General features: G+C 36.0%; 1 protein-coding gene and 1 long non-coding RNA gene across 8 annotated transcripts; one reads left to right on the forward strand and one right to left on the reverse strand.

Moving 5' to 3' along the window:
• Nucleotides 1-32: 32 nt before the first annotated feature.
• On the reverse strand, nucleotides 33-5,330 carry LOC147478024 (uncharacterized). Of its 2 annotated transcripts, XM_086583109.1 has the most exons (15): nucleotides 5,136-5,328; nucleotides 4,925-5,046; nucleotides 4,787-4,837; nucleotides 4,530-4,649; nucleotides 4,311-4,430; nucleotides 3,928-4,069; nucleotides 3,654-3,827; nucleotides 3,271-3,426; nucleotides 3,038-3,144; nucleotides 2,862-2,952; nucleotides 2,549-2,690; nucleotides 2,274-2,430; nucleotides 2,068-2,184; nucleotides 768-888; nucleotides 33-692 (listed from the first exon to the last, which is right to left on the reverse strand). In XM_086583109.1, exons 1-15 carry the CDS (start codon nucleotides 5,175-5,177, stop codon nucleotides 381-383), a joined length of 1,974 nt encoding a protein of 657 aa, XP_086439235.1. In that variant the 5' UTR covers nucleotides 5,178-5,328; the 3' UTR covers nucleotides 33-380. The 2 variants fall into 2 exon arrangements, with proteins under 2 accessions (XP_086439235.1, XP_086439234.1); XM_086583108.1 differs by lacking the exon at nucleotides 4,530-4,649 and having other exon boundaries at nucleotides 5,136-5,330.
• An 8,311-nt stretch (nucleotides 5,331-13,641) lies between these two features.
• Nucleotides 13,642-18,764, forward strand: LOC147478025 (uncharacterized). Of its 6 annotated transcripts, none has more exons than XR_015208141.1 (6): nucleotides 13,642-14,055; nucleotides 14,153-14,202; nucleotides 14,960-15,455; nucleotides 15,551-15,764; nucleotides 16,940-17,273; nucleotides 18,711-18,764. It is a non-coding gene; the product is annotated as an uncharacterized LOC147478025 (long non-coding RNA). The 6 variants fall into 6 exon arrangements; XR_015208145.1 differs by lacking the exon at nucleotides 18,711-18,764 and having other exon boundaries at nucleotides 14,960-15,171; nucleotides 15,346-15,455; nucleotides 16,940-18,129; XR_015208144.1 differs by lacking the exon at nucleotides 18,711-18,764 and having other exon boundaries at nucleotides 13,642-14,059; nucleotides 16,940-18,129.
• Nucleotides 18,765-20,378: the final 1,614 nt, after the last annotated feature.

Below are 20,378 nucleotides of genomic sequence, written 5' to 3' on the forward strand. Positions count from 1 at the left end.
TGTTGTCATGCCAATGCGTACAAGTATATAGATGACGAACACATGACCTTTACAACTTTAAATATATAAACATTTACATGAAAAAGATTGAAAATGAAATCCCGTTAACGTTTGCTAATAATGAAAGAAGGAAATTAACTTAAACTGGAAATACTTGCTTCTAGTAACGACTAAAGGAAAAACGATGATGTGAGATATTACAGCCCATCACACAAGTACTGATAGAATGTAAACACTAAAATATACTCAGATTAGTTTTTAGGTTTTATGAATTTACTTTTTTTGTTTTATATTGAATTAAATAAATTTAGGAATACTCCTATTATTTGTTTCGTATTCCAAATTAAAATTGAATCATATCTGGATTACGATTAGATGTTTCATCTTTCTGTTGACCACTCAGACCTCTCAGAGGTTTTTGGGGCTTCGAGCTTTAAAGTTGAAGGAGCTTCAAGTCTAAAAGTTGAAGGGGCTTCAAGCCTTATGTAATCATAGAGAATTCCACAAAGAGGATCTCCTTCCCTAGCTTGTGTGAGGTATAGGATGTTGTCTCCCTTTATAAGGAATGATGAGGATATATCAATGTTGAAGAGTCGGTATAATCCATGAATCCCATGACGAACAACAGCATTATCCATGCCTAAATTTAGTACTTGAAATACAAGGTGACCATCTAGACTATTTATGTGGACCTGTGGTTAGAATAAGTGTTAAAGAGAAGTCAAGAAGATTGGTAACAGTTTGGAAAACAAAGATGCATTAATTACCTGGAGGTTGGAGCGGTTAGCTGATGCCATGGAAATTCGAAGCTTGTAAGTTCCATTGGTTACTGAATCTAGATTGAACTTTACTTGCCATACTGATGGAACATAATTTTCAGCTCCCTTCCTGAAAATATTGTTTGAACCATTTTTGTCAGCTTGCAATAGAACTTTTAGAAGTTAAAAAAAGTTGGGATACAAAATAGAAGAATGTCTTAAAACTTTTGATAAATTATAAATTTGTGTGTGTGTGTGTATTTTTCCAAACTTAACCAAAGTTTCTGCTTCTATGTAACAGACTTGTCATCCTTCCACAAAATAGTGTTATTTGACTAATAAGAGTTTTAAATCACTGACAAGGAGTCAAGGATGAACAAAACTTTTGAACAAGGAAATAGAACTAGAAACACCTATAGGCTATAGATAGGTGAACTTGGTTATGTTCTATGGGATTAGAGTCCGTTTACTGTTGTATTTCTGTGACCGATGTGAAACTCAAAGTCGAGACTCGTCTAGTATACATGTGAACTTATAATTTTTCAGACATCAGAGTAGCCATTATTTGCTTATGCTCAATTTAAAACATTTAATGAATGGTCATGCTAGGCATGGCAGGTGCCAACTAGCAAAGCTGGTAAAACCTTTGGGTGATGATATCAGAGGTCTGGGGATCAAACCCGCTAGCTAGGGGTGTGCATAAAACTGGCCGGTCGGTTTTGGGTCGGTTATGTTTATTAGTCGGTTTGGTTCGGTTAAGTATATGTGAAAACTGATAGGGTTAGTTCGGTTGTCGGTTTAGTCCCAAACCCAATAAAACCGAACCATATATATAATATATACTAAAAATATATATATATATATATATATATATATATATATATATATAATTGATTTAATTTAAAAATATGTGAAAACCGGTCGGTTAATATCGGTTAAACCGTAACCCAATTGGTTCGGTTCGGATATTGGTTCTGCTGGAAATTAGTTTGGTTTGGTTCGGTTTGGTTAGTATAACCCAGCCGGTTCGGTTCGGTTCTAGAAAAGCATAAACCGATAGGGTCGGTTTGGTGGTCGGTTTAGTCCCAAACCCGACCTGTGCACACCCCTACCGCCAACATCAATGAGTTACTGATCTCATTTAAAACAGGTTGCGAAGAAAAAAAGAAAAGAAAAGAAAATGCTTAGCACATTATATTGGTTAAGAAGCATTTCTTCCTTGATAATGATAAATTTTGTGGCAGACTAAAATACTGTGGAAATGATCACATAAAGACTACGAAAAATAGGTTGGACTTAAAACTTTCACCTGTCTACTTGTTCGAAAAACCAATCCTTCTTTGAGTCATTAGCTCCTATTGTGAAAACCTGATCAGAGTTAGGGTGTATATCTGTGTATCTGTCCCATAGACCATACTGTCTGAACCTGCATTGCAGAACTTTTTGATGGGATGAAATTTGCTTTCTTGTGGGGTAAACGTTTTGAAGGTCAATATGATAGGAAACATTGCTTACTTCTCAGGACTATTAATGAACAATTTGTTTATATACATTGGGTTCACATCAGGGACATAAAAACCAGTAGCTGTACGATCTGGAAAACCAATCTCCCATACAGTTGGGCCATCTCTAGTTGGAAGATAGATCACATTTCCCAGTTCTGTTTCTGATCCTGTAAAATAGAATACTCATTATTACTGCAGGCCCGTGAACATCAAAGAAACTGATCTTTCTAGAGACAACAGGGGCTATAGAATATATATAGACGAAATGAAACTCAAGAAATGTACCTGCAGAAATGTTAACAAGCTTCTTGTCCAGGTAGTTTCCCACAAAACCAGGAACCCATCCATGAAGACCATAAATACCTGGGATAACATTGTTGATGCTGAAAGCTCCAGTTGAGTCTGTTTGTACCCAGAACTGATAACCCTGTACACTCAGGAATAGATGAAGAACAGGCTCAATTAGTATCTGATATATTGATCCGTGCCTACAGATTTTTAGGAGGTCATTGATGGGTTTTATGTCATGGTTGGTATACAAGACAAGTTATGAAAATCATTCAGTGTGTTAATTATATGTAGCCAGTTCTATTCTTACCTTGCTTTCTACTTCCCAACCTCCTTCAGTCCTAGCTACTGATAAACCAACATAAGCCGATTTAGCAGGAATAAGAGCTCCAGAAACAAATCTGTGATTCACAGTAATTTGAAATATCAGTGTACAGCTCAAGTAGATATGTTTTGGAAGTTTTTAATGCACTCATAAAATATTACTTATCCTGAACGAGCAATCTTCCTGAAGCTGATCCACGTTCTTTTGCCGCAAGAAAGTAGGGTGAGGACACAAAACTATACGGCCATGTTGACACTTCTAGCAGCCTCTAGGATGAGCCATAGACCATGAAAACAAACCCAGGAGCAAAGTCGGCATGTAACTGTTTAATTTCATGGTAATTGCATATAACAACACTTCAAGTGGAACAATTTGTAGAGCTGTCGGTATATACCTGTTTTTTTGCATCTATCCATAAATTGTGTGCATCAGATGTATCTGGTGTTGCGTTAAGATAAACTAAAAAAGGGCCTAATACCTTCCTCCATGCCTCTCCTTCACTAAAATGTGCAATTATATCATTGCCAATATAGTGACATCCATGAAACATCTGCAGCAGACAACCAAATGATCAATATATCTGTCATGCGGCCATGTGGGTCTTAAATATAAATATGGCTGCCCAATTATATTTGTTTATTTTAGATGCTCTCTTGTATGTATTGCAAAATGATTTTGTTACAACATGTTATATTCTTAAATGTAACTGAATCACTATATTTTGCCTTCACAAATGCAATCCTGATAGAGGACTAAAATGAAGAGAGGGAGAGTTACAGTGAGGCATGTCGGACCAGTATGGCATGTAAGATTTTGCTTCGTAGGTCCACCATTTCTGTACTCATTAGTAGGGATTACAACCCAAAATCCGATGGTAGGACTGCCAGAGCTTATCCACCCATGTAATCCGCCGTCCTTGTTGTCCATTGAGTACTGGTATTTGTCATCAACCTTAATACATCAACAGACACTATAGTCAGACACTCAGACACCTTCAACTCCGTTGCTCTTTGGTTTCAGTTACACTACAAAGAAAGATTGTTCCACAAACCTCCCCTTTAAGATCAGGATTTATTGGATTCGTAAGCAAGACAGCTTCAGGTACAATAAGCTCTTGACATCTATTAGGAAGTCTATCCTCTGGCATTGGCATTATTCTTTGCTTTTCATCTGTAATCGCCATGTAATGAAACCTACACCATTCAATGATAAACAACTTAAACATGCATGGCTAAACTACGGTTATAGTGCGTCTGGTTTAATACTAGTTTATGTCATGCATTTACGCTGGTGGTTATTGCGTTATGTTTATTTAGCACATCTCCTATTGTGGTATAAGTATAACTATCAAGATCAACCACCATGTACATTGTAGTTAGATGTCAGATTATTCATAAGCAACATCTTCAGAGGACCTAAAGTTAGGTTTATTACTTGTCTCTTCTTAATATAAACACCATTCTTGTCTGCACTAGATCAAAAGCAGGCGAGGCAGTGGAGCGCTCATATATGGCATAACAATAGAACCCTGAAACCCCGCTCCTCATAATGATTCTGACAATTACAAAAAAAGGACATTAAAGTCGATAATTATATTACATCATTCTAGTCTAGGAAACATGTCTCCAAAAATAAAAGGAAAAATGAAACAACCTCTTGTCTATGCTTATTGGTAAGCTGGAGCCTCTAGCAGATGGCGCCCAGTTGCTTCTGAATGAAAGTTCTATACAGTCTTTACTTGAATTAACGACACTATACTCCGTCGCTCTAAGTCTGGAAAGATAATGTTGTATTGTCAGAACCCAGAACTTGGTAAGTTTTTGAAGTAAGTTCTCTACCTTGATACCAACCAGCCGAAATATATATAATAAATAGAAAAATAATGCACTTTCGATCTGTTAAGCACTCACAATTGGTATCTATCCCCGCCTCCTGGTAAGTTCCAGTTGATGTCCCAATACCTGCACAGTTTCTAAGATGTTACTTCATAGTTTATTGCAGTTGCTCTGACTTTTTGTTACTTAAGAGAAACTTGTGTGTTTATATACCCTCTACTAGATGATTTTGATTGTACATCCAAAAGGTTGTCCATTCCTCCATAACTAATTCCTGTCAAAGATCCATCAGGTCTCGATATTGTAAGCTTTGCTAGGCCATTGTCCAATGTGACCTGCACAAATTTGAAATAAAACGCACACTTTTATTAGACTGTTTATTACTATATTATATTTTTGTGCAAGAGAGGTAGAGTAAACTTGCATAGGAGGGTTGGGTAGTTAAGATCACATTCTTCATAGCCATAAGAGAAAAAACCCTTAATGCTGAAAAAAATCTTAATGTTGTTTGTTCAGAGAAGTAAACAGAGTTTCGATACTTGCTCAATGGTTGATGATGTTTAAATCGTTGCTTACAATGATTTAAATGAACTATGAAGCAAATATACGATGGTCTTTTTTCTAGGTATGTCTCTATGCATGATTCATTCTCTTGTTAATATCAACTTGGTCATTTACTATGTATATACGTACTAAGATCAAACATAAGGTACGTTAAACTTTGATTAAAGACAAAGATGTTTAAAGATCACTAGCTGTTTTGTGACTTTGTCAGCATATACGGTATGCAAACAATGTTGTTCGTGGAATTTATAGCTGTCATATGCGACTAGACATAGTTCAGTTGACGACAGTAATGAAAAATTAATGAAAAAGTATATACCGAGATAACGTCAGCATACACACAGTAATGAAAAATTAGGCAATTTGTTCAACAACTTTAAATCAAAGAGATAAATTAAAAAATGTATTAATAACAAAAGAAAAGGGTTAATTAGTTGGAAAAGACAAAAAAAAAATCAAATCATAAGGACACTACCCCGAGGATATCCTCATAGGGATGAGGGTCTGTAGACCATTAGATGTGTGATCCAATAGTCTGAAAATCAAGAACAAAGAGAATGAGAAAGAAAATGAGAAGATGTTGTATTTCTAGACCTCGCAGCCCTCATCTTTATGAGGACATTCTCGGGTAGACAACGAACCTCTTTTTTAATTTTATCCCGAAGGTCTGAACCAGAATGATCGTTAAAGTTGGTTGAAGTTTCTCAAATAATCATCCTACAAATCTTAAAAACTTGAATTCTGATCTGTGAGCTCCATATAGCGACTTCAAGGCTGATTGTACGTGTCCTAATCAACTAAAATGATATACTTGAACTTACACTTGCCTAGTATTGTTTGCCATAACTAAATTATGCAGATATGATCATATTAATAGCATCATAATCATCACTATTTAGATTATTAGAAATCCTATAGATCGAGTTATTACTTCAGACAATTGAATCGAGCTTTAATTTTCCCGAGTGCAAACACGGAAATATGTAGACTCAGGCTTCTTGTTGTTGTGTATGGGGGGGAATGGCGAGCCACTTAGTTGTTGTAGCACCATGAGTCGATCACGACCATCCATGCATTCAATTGCTCAAATAAACAGAAGGTTTCCACTTAAAAAGGTAATACATTAGAGCAAGTCCAATGGAGAGCTGCTAAAAGTGCCATATAAGTGCTACACATGCTTTTTAGCTTGCCTTGTCTGTTTTGAAGTGCTAAAATGATATGGACGGTACAGTTTTTACCATCCATCGAAATTTAACATACGGACAGCAGAAATTATGTCGTCCGTCTTCCAAACTTATTATAACAGCTGTTAGTGAATGTCTTAACTTTGGTTGGGTTTTTGACTTTTTCCAAATTTAAAACATTTTTAACAGTCCCATTAGAATAACATTTTTGTGGTTGGAGTGCCATATTTGTCTTTAGTAGTCTATATAGCCCTGAGCCCTCCATTGGACTTGCTATTAGCCACACAAAAGTTATGGTGTGAAATTGTGAACGATAGACGAGAATCCCACAAGTCAAAAACTCCAAAGATTCTTTTTTTTTTTTTTCCAGAAAACCGAAATTTTCAATGACGACGAAATTGATGTCGATCTATGCCGCCATGGTGTGAACGAACAGATGTGCTGCACTTTGAGGTTACTTACGTGCTCGACTTGGGCCTAAACCGAAGCCAATAATTTGTTATCGTACCAAAACTTTAATACTTGTTTCTCTGTGGCCTGCCTCTTAAATCTACATCAGGAAACACTTTTCCGTGTACGTTGGCAAATTCGTAATGAGTCTGGATTCAGTGAGGGTATCTGCAAACACAGATTTAAAGGGATGCACAATCCACCATAGCGAGTGATTCACAAATTCTCTCCCTTCTGAGTTCAAATTCTTACGTATAAGGGTAAAGATGAAATTGAAAAACATAAAATTTGAGGAAGAGGGAAAATCGTCTTCTTCCTTGTTGCTGGTTGCATCATTATCCCCCCCTCTAAAACCTTTTCTGGTTCAACATTAATTGACTAATCAGAAATATAAAGACAAAAATTAAGGTATCTAACAAAACATCCTCTGCATATCAACTCTATTACGTCATCGCAAGTATGAACAAATGGAAATCAACACCCATCCAGATTCAGTAAATAAAATTGGGTGGGAAGCTGAAAACATAACTTTAATCAACACTTTGAGTTAGCCTCTTATTATGTTTGATGCTGGCAGGATTCGAGCTCTAGACTTCTAGTATTATCGCCCAAAAATTTTACTGACTTTACTAGTCGGCACCATATGTACTTTTTTTCTTTTAATTTTGATTAAATCCAATTAAAAGATAATTTAGAGACAAAGGAAGTAAAATGTTCATGTCAATGACATGAGAAGGTTGTTTAGATTTGATGATTACTTTGGAGCACATTTTCATATTATCAATTAACATCTATTAACAAACCCACACCCTTGTTTGCTTTTGAAATCAACTGAGTGAGATATGTGATCTCTAAAAATAGGAGAGTGGGCAATCAATTGCATGTATATCCATTATTATGTATGGAGTAAAGTGTTGTTATAACTTGCTAGATTAAAAGTGGTGCAACTCTATCGTGAAAGAAGCAAGTAAACAGGGAAGAAGAGGTACTTGTCTTTATTTGTATTCCCAATTATACCCTTACACGTATCTTCATCATTTGAAGTTAGAAGAGAATAATTTTCTCAAGATTTGAACCCTCAATCTTACGGTGATTTGTGCGTCCCCTTTAAATCTAGTGTGCGGTTACCCACTCTGAATCCAGAAGAATGAAAACGTTAATTCGTAGAAATATATGCAGTGTAATTGTACATCATGACAAAATTACTTTGAGCATATATCAATTTCAAAATTTACAAATATATTTGTAAAGTCTTGTTATTCCTTACAAAGTTACAATACTATAAATATTTACAATTTAAAAAATAAAAATAAATGTATAGAAAGCTATCCATTATCATAAAAATTAGTAAACATGTTTTTAAACGAGGCTTTTACTTTTTTTTGGGCAAACTTGTTTTTAAATGAGATCAGTAACTTGTTGATGCGGCGGGTTCGAACCCTAGACCTATGATATCACCACTCAAATGTTTTAACTGTTTATTCGTTAAAAATTTACTAGGTAACCAATCAATACGAAAACCTTTTACGTAATTTGAAAAAATTGGAGATTTTTGTGACTGGTCTACATCACTCTACCTCCAATCCATGACGTACACTAGCAAGTAGTACATAGATGAATCTGTTAAGCGGCTAGAGCAATAGAATCTTAAGCGGCTAGAGCAATAGAATCTTAAGCATGCAAATGTGTCTATATAAGCTCCAACTAGGCAACATACTTCATCGAAAACAAAACATTCACTAAGAAAACTTGTTTTAGTTGAATTGGTAGCAATAGTATGGCTGCAACATGGCAATCAATCAACTTTGTTAGTGTAGGCCTAATTATTTTGAGCCTTTGGGCATGTCAAGTGATTTGTAGGACTCTACCTGATACTTCCATGGTAGAGAGTGTTGGAATCTTCATGTGTATTTCAAATACTTGTGTGTTGTTTAGTCCCACATTGGTGAACCACCACTAGGTAGTGAGGTATATGAGGTGAACCTCTAACATAAGGGCGTGCCCTTAGGGTACAAAGGCTTTTGTGTTAGGAGGGAGGACTCACCCAAAGCCACACGCGCCCAGACCGAACCGAAGTGGGTGTCGTGGGCTTGGGGATTACCAATTGCCTAAAATTACCTGTTATTCTGTCCTTGTCTTCTATTGTTTTCTTTTATCTGCATACAACAATCTTAAGGAAAGATCAAGATGTCTACACCTGTTGACACCCGCGATCAAAGAAACTAATGCGGAGTCATGGAAGTAACCGTCTATGAGAGATCCCGCACCTCTCTTGAATGCTCGCATGAATTTACCTAATGTGTCAAAGATTGAATCCTTCAACGGTTCACACTTCAAGAGATGGAGAGAAAGGGTGTTCACGCCCTAGATGTACTCAACTATGCAAAGTATCTCATCGATGACACCCGTGGAGGTTCTAATGATTTGAAAGAAATCAAGTCGCTTGGCTCAATGGGAATAAGGTATGTCGTCATGCTATTTTTGAGTACCTTGTCCAATGAGATTTTTGATATTTATTGTTCAAATAAGAATGCACATGATATTTGGGAGAGTTTGAACAAGAAATACATAATAGAGGATCTTTGGTACTTTTAAATATGCTATTGGGAATTTTCTAAAGTTCCATATGAGAGGATAGAGATGTAACGTCTCAAATCCATGATTTTCATGTCTTTGATTAATGATTTGAAAACCGGGGTATTAATTTACCCGAATCCTTTGTTCTTTGGATGTTTGATTGAGAAACTCCCGAAGTCTTGGGAACACTATAAAAATAGTATGAAGCATAAGCGTAAGCGGATGACTCTTGAGGATGTGATCATTCACATTCACATAGAGGAAAAGAACAAGACTTCGGGATGAGGTGTTGTCTAAGGAATTTCATTCTAAAGCCAATATCGTTGAAGGTAATCCCAACAAATTTAACAAAACCTCTAAGAAGCGAAGTCCAACAAAAATAAAATTTCAAGGTCAAAGGCACTTCTTTTAAAAGGAGTGGTAATGCGGCAATAGAAATTGTTATGTTTGTGGTAAACTGGACATAGGGCTTTTCGGTCGCGGATACCAAAGAAAGACACCGATGATCCTCCCAATGCTAATCTAGTTGAGGGAGATGATATTGTTCTTCTTTGTCGTGTCACAAGTGTTCATACCCTTTGGGAAGAGGAATTGGGTACTAGATTACGGTGCCACCATGCGTCTGTGGTGATGTTGAAGCCTTCTCGGACTACATACTAGTGAAAGATGAAAAGGTCTATATGGGTGACTCTAGGTGCATTTCTGTTGAGGAGCGAGGCAAAGGTTCTTCGAAGTTAACCCAGGGAAAACCCTTTCACTTAGTAATGTTCTTCATGTTCCTGAGATTCGTCAGAATCTGATTTCTGTGTCCCTACTGGGAAAAGCTGGCGTCAAGGTGACTTTTGAGAGTGACAAGTTTGTTCTGACAAAGAATGAGGGTTTTGTTGGTAAAGGTTATTGTAATAATAGTGGTCTTTTCATGTTGAATGTACTTGACAACATTATTATTAATAAGAATGAATCTGCTTCTACTTATTTGCTTGACTCTTTTAATATATGGCATGGTAGACTCACTACACCAGAAAAGGCCATAAACGACGGATATTGCCGTCCTAAATCGAGATTTACGACGGAAAATAGTGTCTTAGAGTTCGTCGCGAATAGCCCTGTCGTTAATATTAACGACGGGAAAATCGTGGTAAAAGCGAATTAGAAATCGACGGTATTGCGACACTTAAAGGCGTCGTTAATTATAGGACATTCAAAACAAATTGCAGCAAATTGCCTTTTTTTTGAAGCGCCTATTTTCAAATCTAGAGCGTCTTGAATCGTTAAGTAAATTTTTGTCTTAAATTTAGGACACGCATTTTCGCGGTGTATTGTCTTAGGGAAGTCAAGTAACGACAATATTTAGCCGTCGTGTTTGTTCAAAGTAATTTTTTTTTTTAAATAATTCATTTTTGGTAGAGCGTATTTTTTTTCCCAACATCGCTACTAATACTACATAGTTCTCATATCATAAAATCAATTATACAAACATACTAAAGCATACTAAAACAACACATTTGAAAATTTGATATATTATACATTGGTTTTCCAAAATTTACAATTTTTTCAAATTTCAAATTGTTGATTGCCAATAAATAACTAGGCTTTTAAAGTACACATCAAGGCATAATAAAAACATAATGGGAAAGGTTCAGTTATGCGCTATAAAGTTGGGTTGCTTTCGCCTTGGCAAAGGTACTCATCACAAACCGAACTTTGCGCCAATCTTTTGAGTCGGAGTATGTCCTCGTGAATGTCGAGCCTAATGCTCCAATGAACCACGATTGACATAGCAGCGATGGTTTTATCTAGCATAGCTTCAACCTACATGGGATAAAAACAATTCATGATTGGAGACCAGAAAATAATACCATAATCCGAGGAAAGAGTTAGAAAGGTTCAATCCATGGTGAAAATTTATTTTCTTGTTACGTTTTTCGCAAGAAGTACCAATTTCTTACTCTGCACGGGAATCTCCCTCAAGACCATGTCTATAGCAAAGCATCCCATTTTTCAACCGAATTTGGGGTGGCCGTTTAACGATTGGAATGGTTCTTCCATTAAGCATAGTTAGAGGCTGGAGGAGATCACTTTCACTTTCTGCTTTGCATCTGTTGACATCGTCCCCTTTGTCGGGCAATTTGCACTTGTGCCCCAAGGATTCTCGAATAGCTCCCTTGGCCAGTGTGTAAAGTTTCCGTCCTCTGTTTTTCTTTGGCGGTTGTAATTTTTCAGCCTCTAGGATCATGGTGTACCATTTCTAAAAGACAAAAATATGTTATATTAAAAGGACAATAGCCGGGTCGAGGTGAGGGATATCCTCTTAGAACTCTAACAAATCTGAAAAACCACAAATTTATTATATCATGCATATATCAAGAAAAATAAAGAACACGCTTAGGAGAACCAAATGAAATAATATCGAGCCTCATTCAAGTCTCATTTGGAGCATTTATCGGCTCTGAGTGACCAATGCTTTCCCCTATAAGGTTAGAAAAGCCAAATAGAAAGAGACAGGGAAAAAAAAACAATACAACTAACAAGAACAACTTTCTCAATGCCAAAAGGTTCCCAAAATACTGATCTAACATACATACATGCATACCTTGACAGGATTGCACCAGACTCCAACAAGACCATATATAGGAGCCGCAAAATATAAGAACATCGAAGTGATCAGTCCAACCAACACCTAAGGAGTAAGGATGATCCATTATCTGACATTAAACCTTTTATTCCTAAATAATAGTAGTTAGAAAAGGACACGCAGTTAAGAGAGTGCCACATGTAGAGATACCATTGAGTATCAAAGATATGGAAAATCTGAAACGCCATAGTAGAGTCCATCAAGAACAAAAGCAAGGGCGTTTCATCGGTTGAGAGCCAACAACAAAACCGCTTCATAAATATGTGTCGGTGTTAGTATTTTCTTCATTTGATTTAATAATTCTCAAAAATATATAAGTTTATGCAGTCTCACAAGTAAAATACTGCATTTTCGTGGGGAGGAGGGCACCTAGATGTGGTCAAATCAAGTCATATTGACTACAACCATCCTGTTCCATCAAAAGATTTCCAATTTTCATTAAAGTCGAATGGTTCGTTGCTATGATATAAACAACATTGCTACAAGTCTACCACCAAGTAGCAGCAACTGCGTTGCTATGATATAAATAGCGAGAATGCATTTGCAACTTCTCGTAGCTCTTCCACTCCGATTACATTGTAAGCATATTATAGATCCGATTGGGAATCACAGAGTGGTTGAAACGCCTTGTATAATTGTCATGCAAAATGCCATTTTTAGGCTATCTCAAAGCTACCATGCCTTGCATGTATCCTCGGACTTCTCACATAGTAAAGACAATAAATAATCACTGGTCCTTACCAGAACCCCGATCTTGTGATCTCCCAAGACAGCAGAGTCGAGGTAAAAAAGAAAAGGTCTCAAACCGAAGAATAAACATAACACTAAAGCTACTCCGGTCAACAAACCAATTTGAATCATATTTAAACAAGTAACCAACTACTTAATCACTTGAAAGATAATGAAGAAAAGGCCAGCCAATATTAAGGGAAACAATGTTTGATAGAAGAAATGTTTTTAACAGTAAAGATAAGCATAGCGGACAAAGTTCAATTCAACAAACAACTATGTTTTAGGATTGTATCCCAAAAGAACACAAGTATCATAATTTGAGGAATCTTCCTTCGGTACTTCTAATTCATCAAAATAAGCACCCGTGTAGACATTATGAAAACAAGTGTTCTCAAAAAAGAAGAAGGCGAGGAGGCCTTCTAGCACCTACATAGTTGATTTTAAAGTTCACCCACCAAAAAATAGAAACAATACTTCTTAAAAAGGCATAAAAGTTCTTCAACCAAACATTTAACATAATTCAAACACCAACGAAAATACGAACTAGTCAACTAGGTCTCTGACTGTTCTTCTTCATATCTCTTCAAGCCTCTCTACCCATCAAACTAATGACCCACATGTCCCTCCTCTTCCTTTCCCTCATCCAATAGAAAATATACTTCATGAAGTTTTCTTAAGTCAACATTTTGGAAACTTCTGAAGTCTAAACTCTAGGACGTTATCTGCTATGGTTGCTTCTCCAGCCGTTACCCAGTAGCTTCTCTAGCAATCTAACACAATCCCTTTTATGGGCACTACACCAAAACTAGAAATCAGTAACGCTTACTTTTTTTAATTAGTAACAGTTTTTTACCGTGAGAGAGTTCCTCACACTTTATTACCGTGTGGAATGATGATAAACTGTTACAATGATATTTTATTAAAATTGAATTAATTTGTAACGGTCTTCAGTTATTTTCTTACGAAATATATGCGCTGCTAAAGTGTGAACGATTTAAAAAAAAACAAAAAAAGGAGAAATTTGGGAATTTAGGAAACAGGAAAAAACTCGCGCTCTAGTGAAGTTTTTAGCTAATTCACAACACTCCTTAAGGAAAGAAACTCTCTTTCATTGATTCTCTCTCGAATAAATCTCTCTCAAATCTCCATCAAAGGCCTCTCAAATCTCTTTCAATCTCTCACTGATGTTTGCTGCCGCCGTTGTAAGTACGCCTTCCTCTTCCGTTCAATTACCTAGGGTTTTCTAATTGGTCAGTCACACTTACTTCTCTCTCGCGATTTTAATCCACTATGATGTAGGGTTTGCTTGGTCTGATTCAGTCCAAGTTCGGTTCAAGTTGCTACAAAAGGTACGATTTTTACTTTTGGTTTGTGTTTTTCGACTGAAGCTACCATCTTATGGTCTGATTATTGTTCTTGTTTGTACATGTTTTTTATTGATTAATGACTTGTACCTGTGTTCATGTCTGAAATTCTTAACCTGCTTCTCTGAAAACTTTGTTTTTTCATTAAAAGCTTAATGACTTATAATTGTGTTCTTGTTTGCACATGCTTTTAATTAATTAACTATCAGTATTCAGTCATAGTCACACCTTAATCCTAAAGTAATGAGAAATTAATTCTTTGAACCAAACAACCCCAACATTGAAACCAGTTTTAGATTCCCTTGAATCTTTACATGCTACAGTTAGTCAGACTTGTTAATCAATGAGATTGGTGCAATAGCCTTTCTCATTTGTCGGAAAACAATACGTTCAGAATGTTCATCAGACCAAACTGCCATGAAGTGTCCTTTACATGATCTACGACGATGAGGCCATGTTGCTAAGAGGTCTTTCACCTTTAGGGTGTGATGAGATAGAAAGCTCCTTTTATCCTTTCTATTTTAAACTAGACGAACACATCAAAGTTGTGTATCTAGTATTGTTTTGTCAAGTATGTATTATTGTTTAACGGGTGGCGTTTCTATTTAACAAAGCAAACAATCGTTTTGGCGTCCTTTTGAACCATCCAAAGTTCATTTGCATTATCGGCTATCAATCTTTTAGTATCTAGTATTGTTTTGTCAAGTATGTATTATTGTTTAACGGGTGGCGTTTCATGAAGTGTTCCAAGAAAAATGGATTGGCACGGCGTCTACAGAACGAGGGATTGGCATTGATTTACCAAATTTTAACATGTAATGGGATGGTGGCAGTCTGCGCTAGAGAAGCTCTAAGACGTGCTTGATGTGTGACTTATCCACTAATATGAAATCAAGCATGGACCATTCAGTAAATATAGGAGATGACCTGAGACTTTGAAGGACAACAAAAACTGTACTGTGTTTACTTTTTACCCTATCTTGAATGTTCCTGACTTTCATGCCTGTCCCAGATTTAGCATTAATTTCTTGTATATAAATCAGTGAAGACTGACTGCAGTCACAACTCACAAACCTCTGCACCAAAAGCGCACAAACTTTCTCACGTATACTGTTTTTCTCGTTCCAGTCTTGCAGATTCCAGATTCTATAACAAGATCTTCTATATTTCCTCTTCTCTTTGTACGCTAATTACTTTCTTCAACAGTCCTTAAGATTGTTCCCATCCCGTGAAACCAGGTATTTCCTTACTTTGTTCAGAAGACTATTATATTACTACTATCTTCAACTACTTTATTTACCAGGACTCTAATATGTATATTTCAAATTCTTAGTTCGTTGTGTAAACACTTGAATAGCAATGAAGAATTCAGTTTCGGATCAGAAGTTTTACATAGAAAGTGAAGAAAATGAAGAGAAAGTGTCGTCGGATAAAGGAGACGATGTGAATGGATACAATTCTGATTCATCTTCTACGGTTTCTTCGATTGAAAGCGAACAACATAATAGACCTGGTTCTTACAACACTTCATGGCCACAGAGTTACAGGTCTTTTATCTCTGTTCTTTGTTATGTTTTTGGTTCTTCTTAACTGTTTGTATGGTCCATGATTTACTATTTATTCTCTAGGCTTATTGTCGTTGCATGTGGCTGGATAACTCACTGCCCATGTTCTGATCACTTGTTCCAACCTCTCCAAGGATGATATCATTACTTCTTTAGATGATGTTACCTGAAAATAAATTAAATGAGAGCTTTTTATTTGGAGGAAAAAAAAAGTATTACTAAGATTATAAATTGTTTTTTGAGAGCCACGTACATTATAAATTTTTAAAGAGACGGATGGGGAAAATGGAAAAGATTTTGACAAGCTTTCATTTTCGTCATATTCTTCTTATGTGTTCTTTTGCAATGAATGCATTGATTATCCTAAAACAATCCCCACACTATGAAGTATGAAAGCATTTTTTTCTTTCATCATTTGTTCCTATCTGGTGGCCCTAGTAGTGTCTAGAGATGACATGAATTCGAGAGTCGAGACAACAGATGTCCTCCGCCCAGTTGGACGAAAATCAGATCTACTCCTTCAACAAAACAATCGCCTAGCTAACTCAGCGAAATGGCGAGATACAATGTTGGGTCGCTTGTTTTTTGTGTGGCGAGTGTGTCTAAATTTTAGACCATTCTTTGCAACACTGACCACGTAAAATTAGCTATAATACAAAATTGATCAAGCATGTGGGGTATGGTGTTTATTCAAAGGACAGATCCAAAACATCAGACATCTAATCCAATTAATGTAATTGACATGTCCATCTTGTCACCATTCATTATGTATGCCCAAATAGGGTGCATTCTGATATTTCAAAAATTCAAAGTATTGGGTGCTATCTGTAGTCCTGTAGATCCATCGATTATATATTTATATGACAGCTTATCAGAAAAATGCTAGTAAGTAAGTTTCTGATGTAGGTGCTTATATTGTACAAGTATATCCCCTTTTTTATGAGAATCCGTCTTCGTGAAGCAATACTCTCTTTTAGTCTTATGTTGGGCTAGCTGTTGGATCTCCATATGATTGCATATTTGCATGACATTAGTCTGACTTAATGTTTAATGAACTCTTGATCCAGTGTAAATCTAAGCCAAAAATGTGGTTCTTAACTTTCTATATTACATCTAAACAGAAAGTTTAAAAACCGTGTATCCTGTTAATTTTTCAGGCAGTCTATAGATATGTATAGTAGCGTACAATCTCCGAGTATTGGGTTTTTGGGCAGTCCGTCCCTGTCCCAGTTCTTTCCTCTCTTCTTCCCTGACAAGGCGGCATACCCCTGAAATACTGTCATCCTTGATTAAGCCATTGTTACCAGTAAGCAATGAGCAACAAGAAGAGCAACAACATCAACGTCGCAGTTCTCATTCTTTGCTTCCACCACTTCCAACAAAAAGGTCTTTCATTAAGAAGGCAGGCCCCTGAGCAGCAGACTCATTCCAAGGTCGCGCACGAGGTAGCAGGTCCTCGCCAGTGCTCTTATGGACAAGCGGTTTTAAATGGTAAGTAAACTTCCTAACCTAGCTAATTACTAACTGAATAGATTTCTGCTCACCAACATTTTACTGCAAGCAAAAAAAAAACATTTAACTGCAAGCGCTTGCGTTGGGCTGTGAGTGATTGGATACAATGTGTAGGATCTCAAAAACCTACAACATGGTAGTGGGCAGTGGCCTAGTTTTATTGAGAATTAAACATTTAAACCTGCATATATATATATCCAACCACTTACTAATTAACACCATGAGCGCTAAGCAGAAATGGGGACCAGTATTCCACAAGTCCCCAATGACATACGTACTAATATAATGGAGCAGGGAATAGTGAAATGAAAGTTGTTGACGAATACATATCATCTACTAATGTGCTAAAATCGACAAAAATGTTATTGTGGCGTGTATTATTTCAGTAAAATACATGAGAGTCTGAGTTCCAATACTTATTACCATCGGTGGACATCACACAAGAACCCAATAATTGCAAATCCAAATGTTAAAAGGGCATGATTTGAAATGTGCTAATATTCACCTTTCTAAGACAAAATGCATTGTCAATTTAGTATATCAAGACTTCACCGGCCTCAACGCACAAAAATAGTAAATTATATTGGAAGGCCATGGAAAACAAAAACTTATCCAACCGAAAAAAAAAAAAAAAACTTATATTTCCTTGAAAGTCCTCATGCGACACATATATTTCCCATAAAGATATTCTAATGGTGTCAAATATCAACTTACCTTTGTTTATCGTATTCTTCAAATATCGTGAACTGCTTGGCTGATTTATATGGATGTCACAAAAATGGATTTTGGCTTATGTTTTTTGTCATTCTGCAACTTCATTTATCCGAGGTGGTCCAACTTCATCAGATAGTGGTGTTCACCTTACCCTGCAGTTATTATAGCCTACTTCTCTTCCAATTCGTTATCAACTCAATTACATTCATCTTTAATTGCAAAACACAATCCTTTCATTTTTTTATTTTTTTTCTCCTTGTCTCTGTCCATGTTGTCACAGTATCATCTTTCTTCCAGAATGCTAGGTGTTCCATTGACATAATATGGTTGCTGGGCATTATTAAGATAGGTTCTTTCTTTTAAATTCTCCACAAATGTACTGTGACAATGAAACTGGTGGTGTGTGGAAAATCGTTAGGTATGAATATGTTATTTTAACTCAGCTAGGAGATGCCAAGGCAAATGAATTAAAAAAAGGTTGGGAAAGGAATGACCATCCAGTCAAGCTATGTATGAAAACATAAAAATCGTTGAAACGTAAGTAAGATGGACATTTCATCTCTCCAAAAAAAATCTTCTCCACTCCTTTCATGCCCCCATTGCAATGTAGTATACTAGTGTATTTGAGTTACGATGCCGCAAAACAATCTACTCAAAACTAACACTGCTACAATTTTCTTTCTTATTTTTTCATGTCTTAAGGGAGCCTTTGTCTAGTGGAACATGGAAAGTAGAATCTACTCTTTTGTTGGGCATCTTAGGAAGGTGTTGAGGATCTCCGTGTACACTCCAACTTAATTAACGAAACTTCTTCGCTTTTTGTGTGGGTGTTTTAATGCGTAAACCTTCAATTTGTAGTCTATATTCGTTTCTAAAAGTTGTCTAAATTCCTTCATATTGTCTATTAATGAGTTTTGTTTTGGAAGATAGGTTCTTACATGTGAGTAGTGTGAATGTATGGTGTGTATATATTCGAAGTGTTGTATCTCGGGTTGGAACTAATAGAAGTGTATAACACTGATATAAGTGGAAGTGATGTATACGTTGTTTTCATTTTAATTTTGGTATATAATTTATAGTGTTCTTTTGATTCGAGGATTGGTTATTTGACTTAACTGGCATTGGTCAAGATGGTTAAGTAGCTGGTTCTACGAATCAATATATATTTGAGTAGCTGGTTCTACGAATCAATATATATTTGAGTAGCTAGTTCTAATTAATTAATATATTATTTGATTTTCAGGTTATGATAGGATTTATGTATATGAAATGTTGAAAATCTGAGAGGAGACTCTGCAGAAATTTCGTCTTTTCGTCAAGGTGTCCGACAAGGTTATAGGGTTTTGGAAGTTATATAAACTTTCATGTCTATACTATGCTTCTATTGCTACTAGCCTGTGAATTCCGTAGTTTGAATATAAGGAGCTACTACTTAAAAATAGGATATAAGTATATATCTATACATATTTGTTTTCTACTGCCTGACTCATTTTTATATATTTCTATTGGTGTATAGGATGAAAGGGACTTTTCTGATGATACCATCCCAAAATCATTCCCTGATGCTTGCAACTACTGAAGGTGCTAGTTCTATACAAATGACGTGAGAGTTTGAGTTTAAAGACAAGTCCCATTGATTTGGAAAACAGTGTATTTCATTCGTGACAAGTCCTATTTATGAAAGATGTTTTGGTGATGTTATTTTAATAAAAGATTATATGATTGGATGTACTTGTGAGATTAATTTCTTGTTTATGTTATAGACGATTGTAGAATACCCAATAAGTGGGGGCATCTTTATGCAGGTTCAGTAGTCTCCCAAAAAAGGTGGTTTTGGGGGAAATTATTTTTTTTACATATGAAATAATTTTGTAATGGTGGAAAACCGTAACTAAGCTTTGAAATGAGTAACACTTACGAAGCAGCAAAACCGTTACCAAAAGAAAATTAATCGTTACAAATTTTATAAATCAGTAACACAAAAAAGCGTTACTAATTTTATAAAACCGTTACTAATGTTAGAAAAGAGTAACACAAAAAAAACGTTACTAACTTTATAAAATCGTTACTGAAGAGTAATACAATTGAGCAAAAAAAACCGTTAGCAAATATTTTAAGTTACGGAAAAAACTGTTAGCAAAATAATACTTTGTAACGCTTTTAAACCGTTACAAATATTTGTAACAGATTACCCACGCCCAAACTGTTACGGATAAAAAGCGTTACAAATATTTTTTGTAACGGTTTTTGACTGTTAGTAATAGCCTATTATGGTATAGTGGGGTTTTTTTTGGTATTTGAGCTCTTTTCGGGCATTATGGTATTGGGATTAATTTGTTTTTGCAAGCCGCCTAACCAAACCTGGTTGGC

The sequence above is a fragment of the Coptis chinensis genome, chromosome 9, assembly GCF_015680905.1.
Source record: "Coptis chinensis isolate HL-2020 chromosome 9, ASM1568090v1, whole genome shotgun sequence".
Taxonomy (NCBI): domain Eukaryota; kingdom Viridiplantae; phylum Streptophyta; class Magnoliopsida; order Ranunculales; family Ranunculaceae; genus Coptis; species Coptis chinensis.

Excerpts from the sequence above, each read along its gene's own strand:
- LOC147478024 (XM_086583109.1), bottom strand. The coding sequence starts at position 5,177 with ATGGCTATGAAGAATGTGATCTTAACTACCCAACCCTCCTAT. Across the intron at positions 3,427-3,653 it reads CTGGTCCGACATGCCTCACT|ATGTTTCATGGATGTCACTA; the intron begins GTAACTCTCCCT and ends TGTCTGCTGCAG. Across the intron at positions 3,145-3,270 it reads GGATAGATGCAAAAAAACAG|AGGCTGCTAGAAGTGTCAAC; the intron begins GTATATACCGAC and ends GGCTCATCCTAG.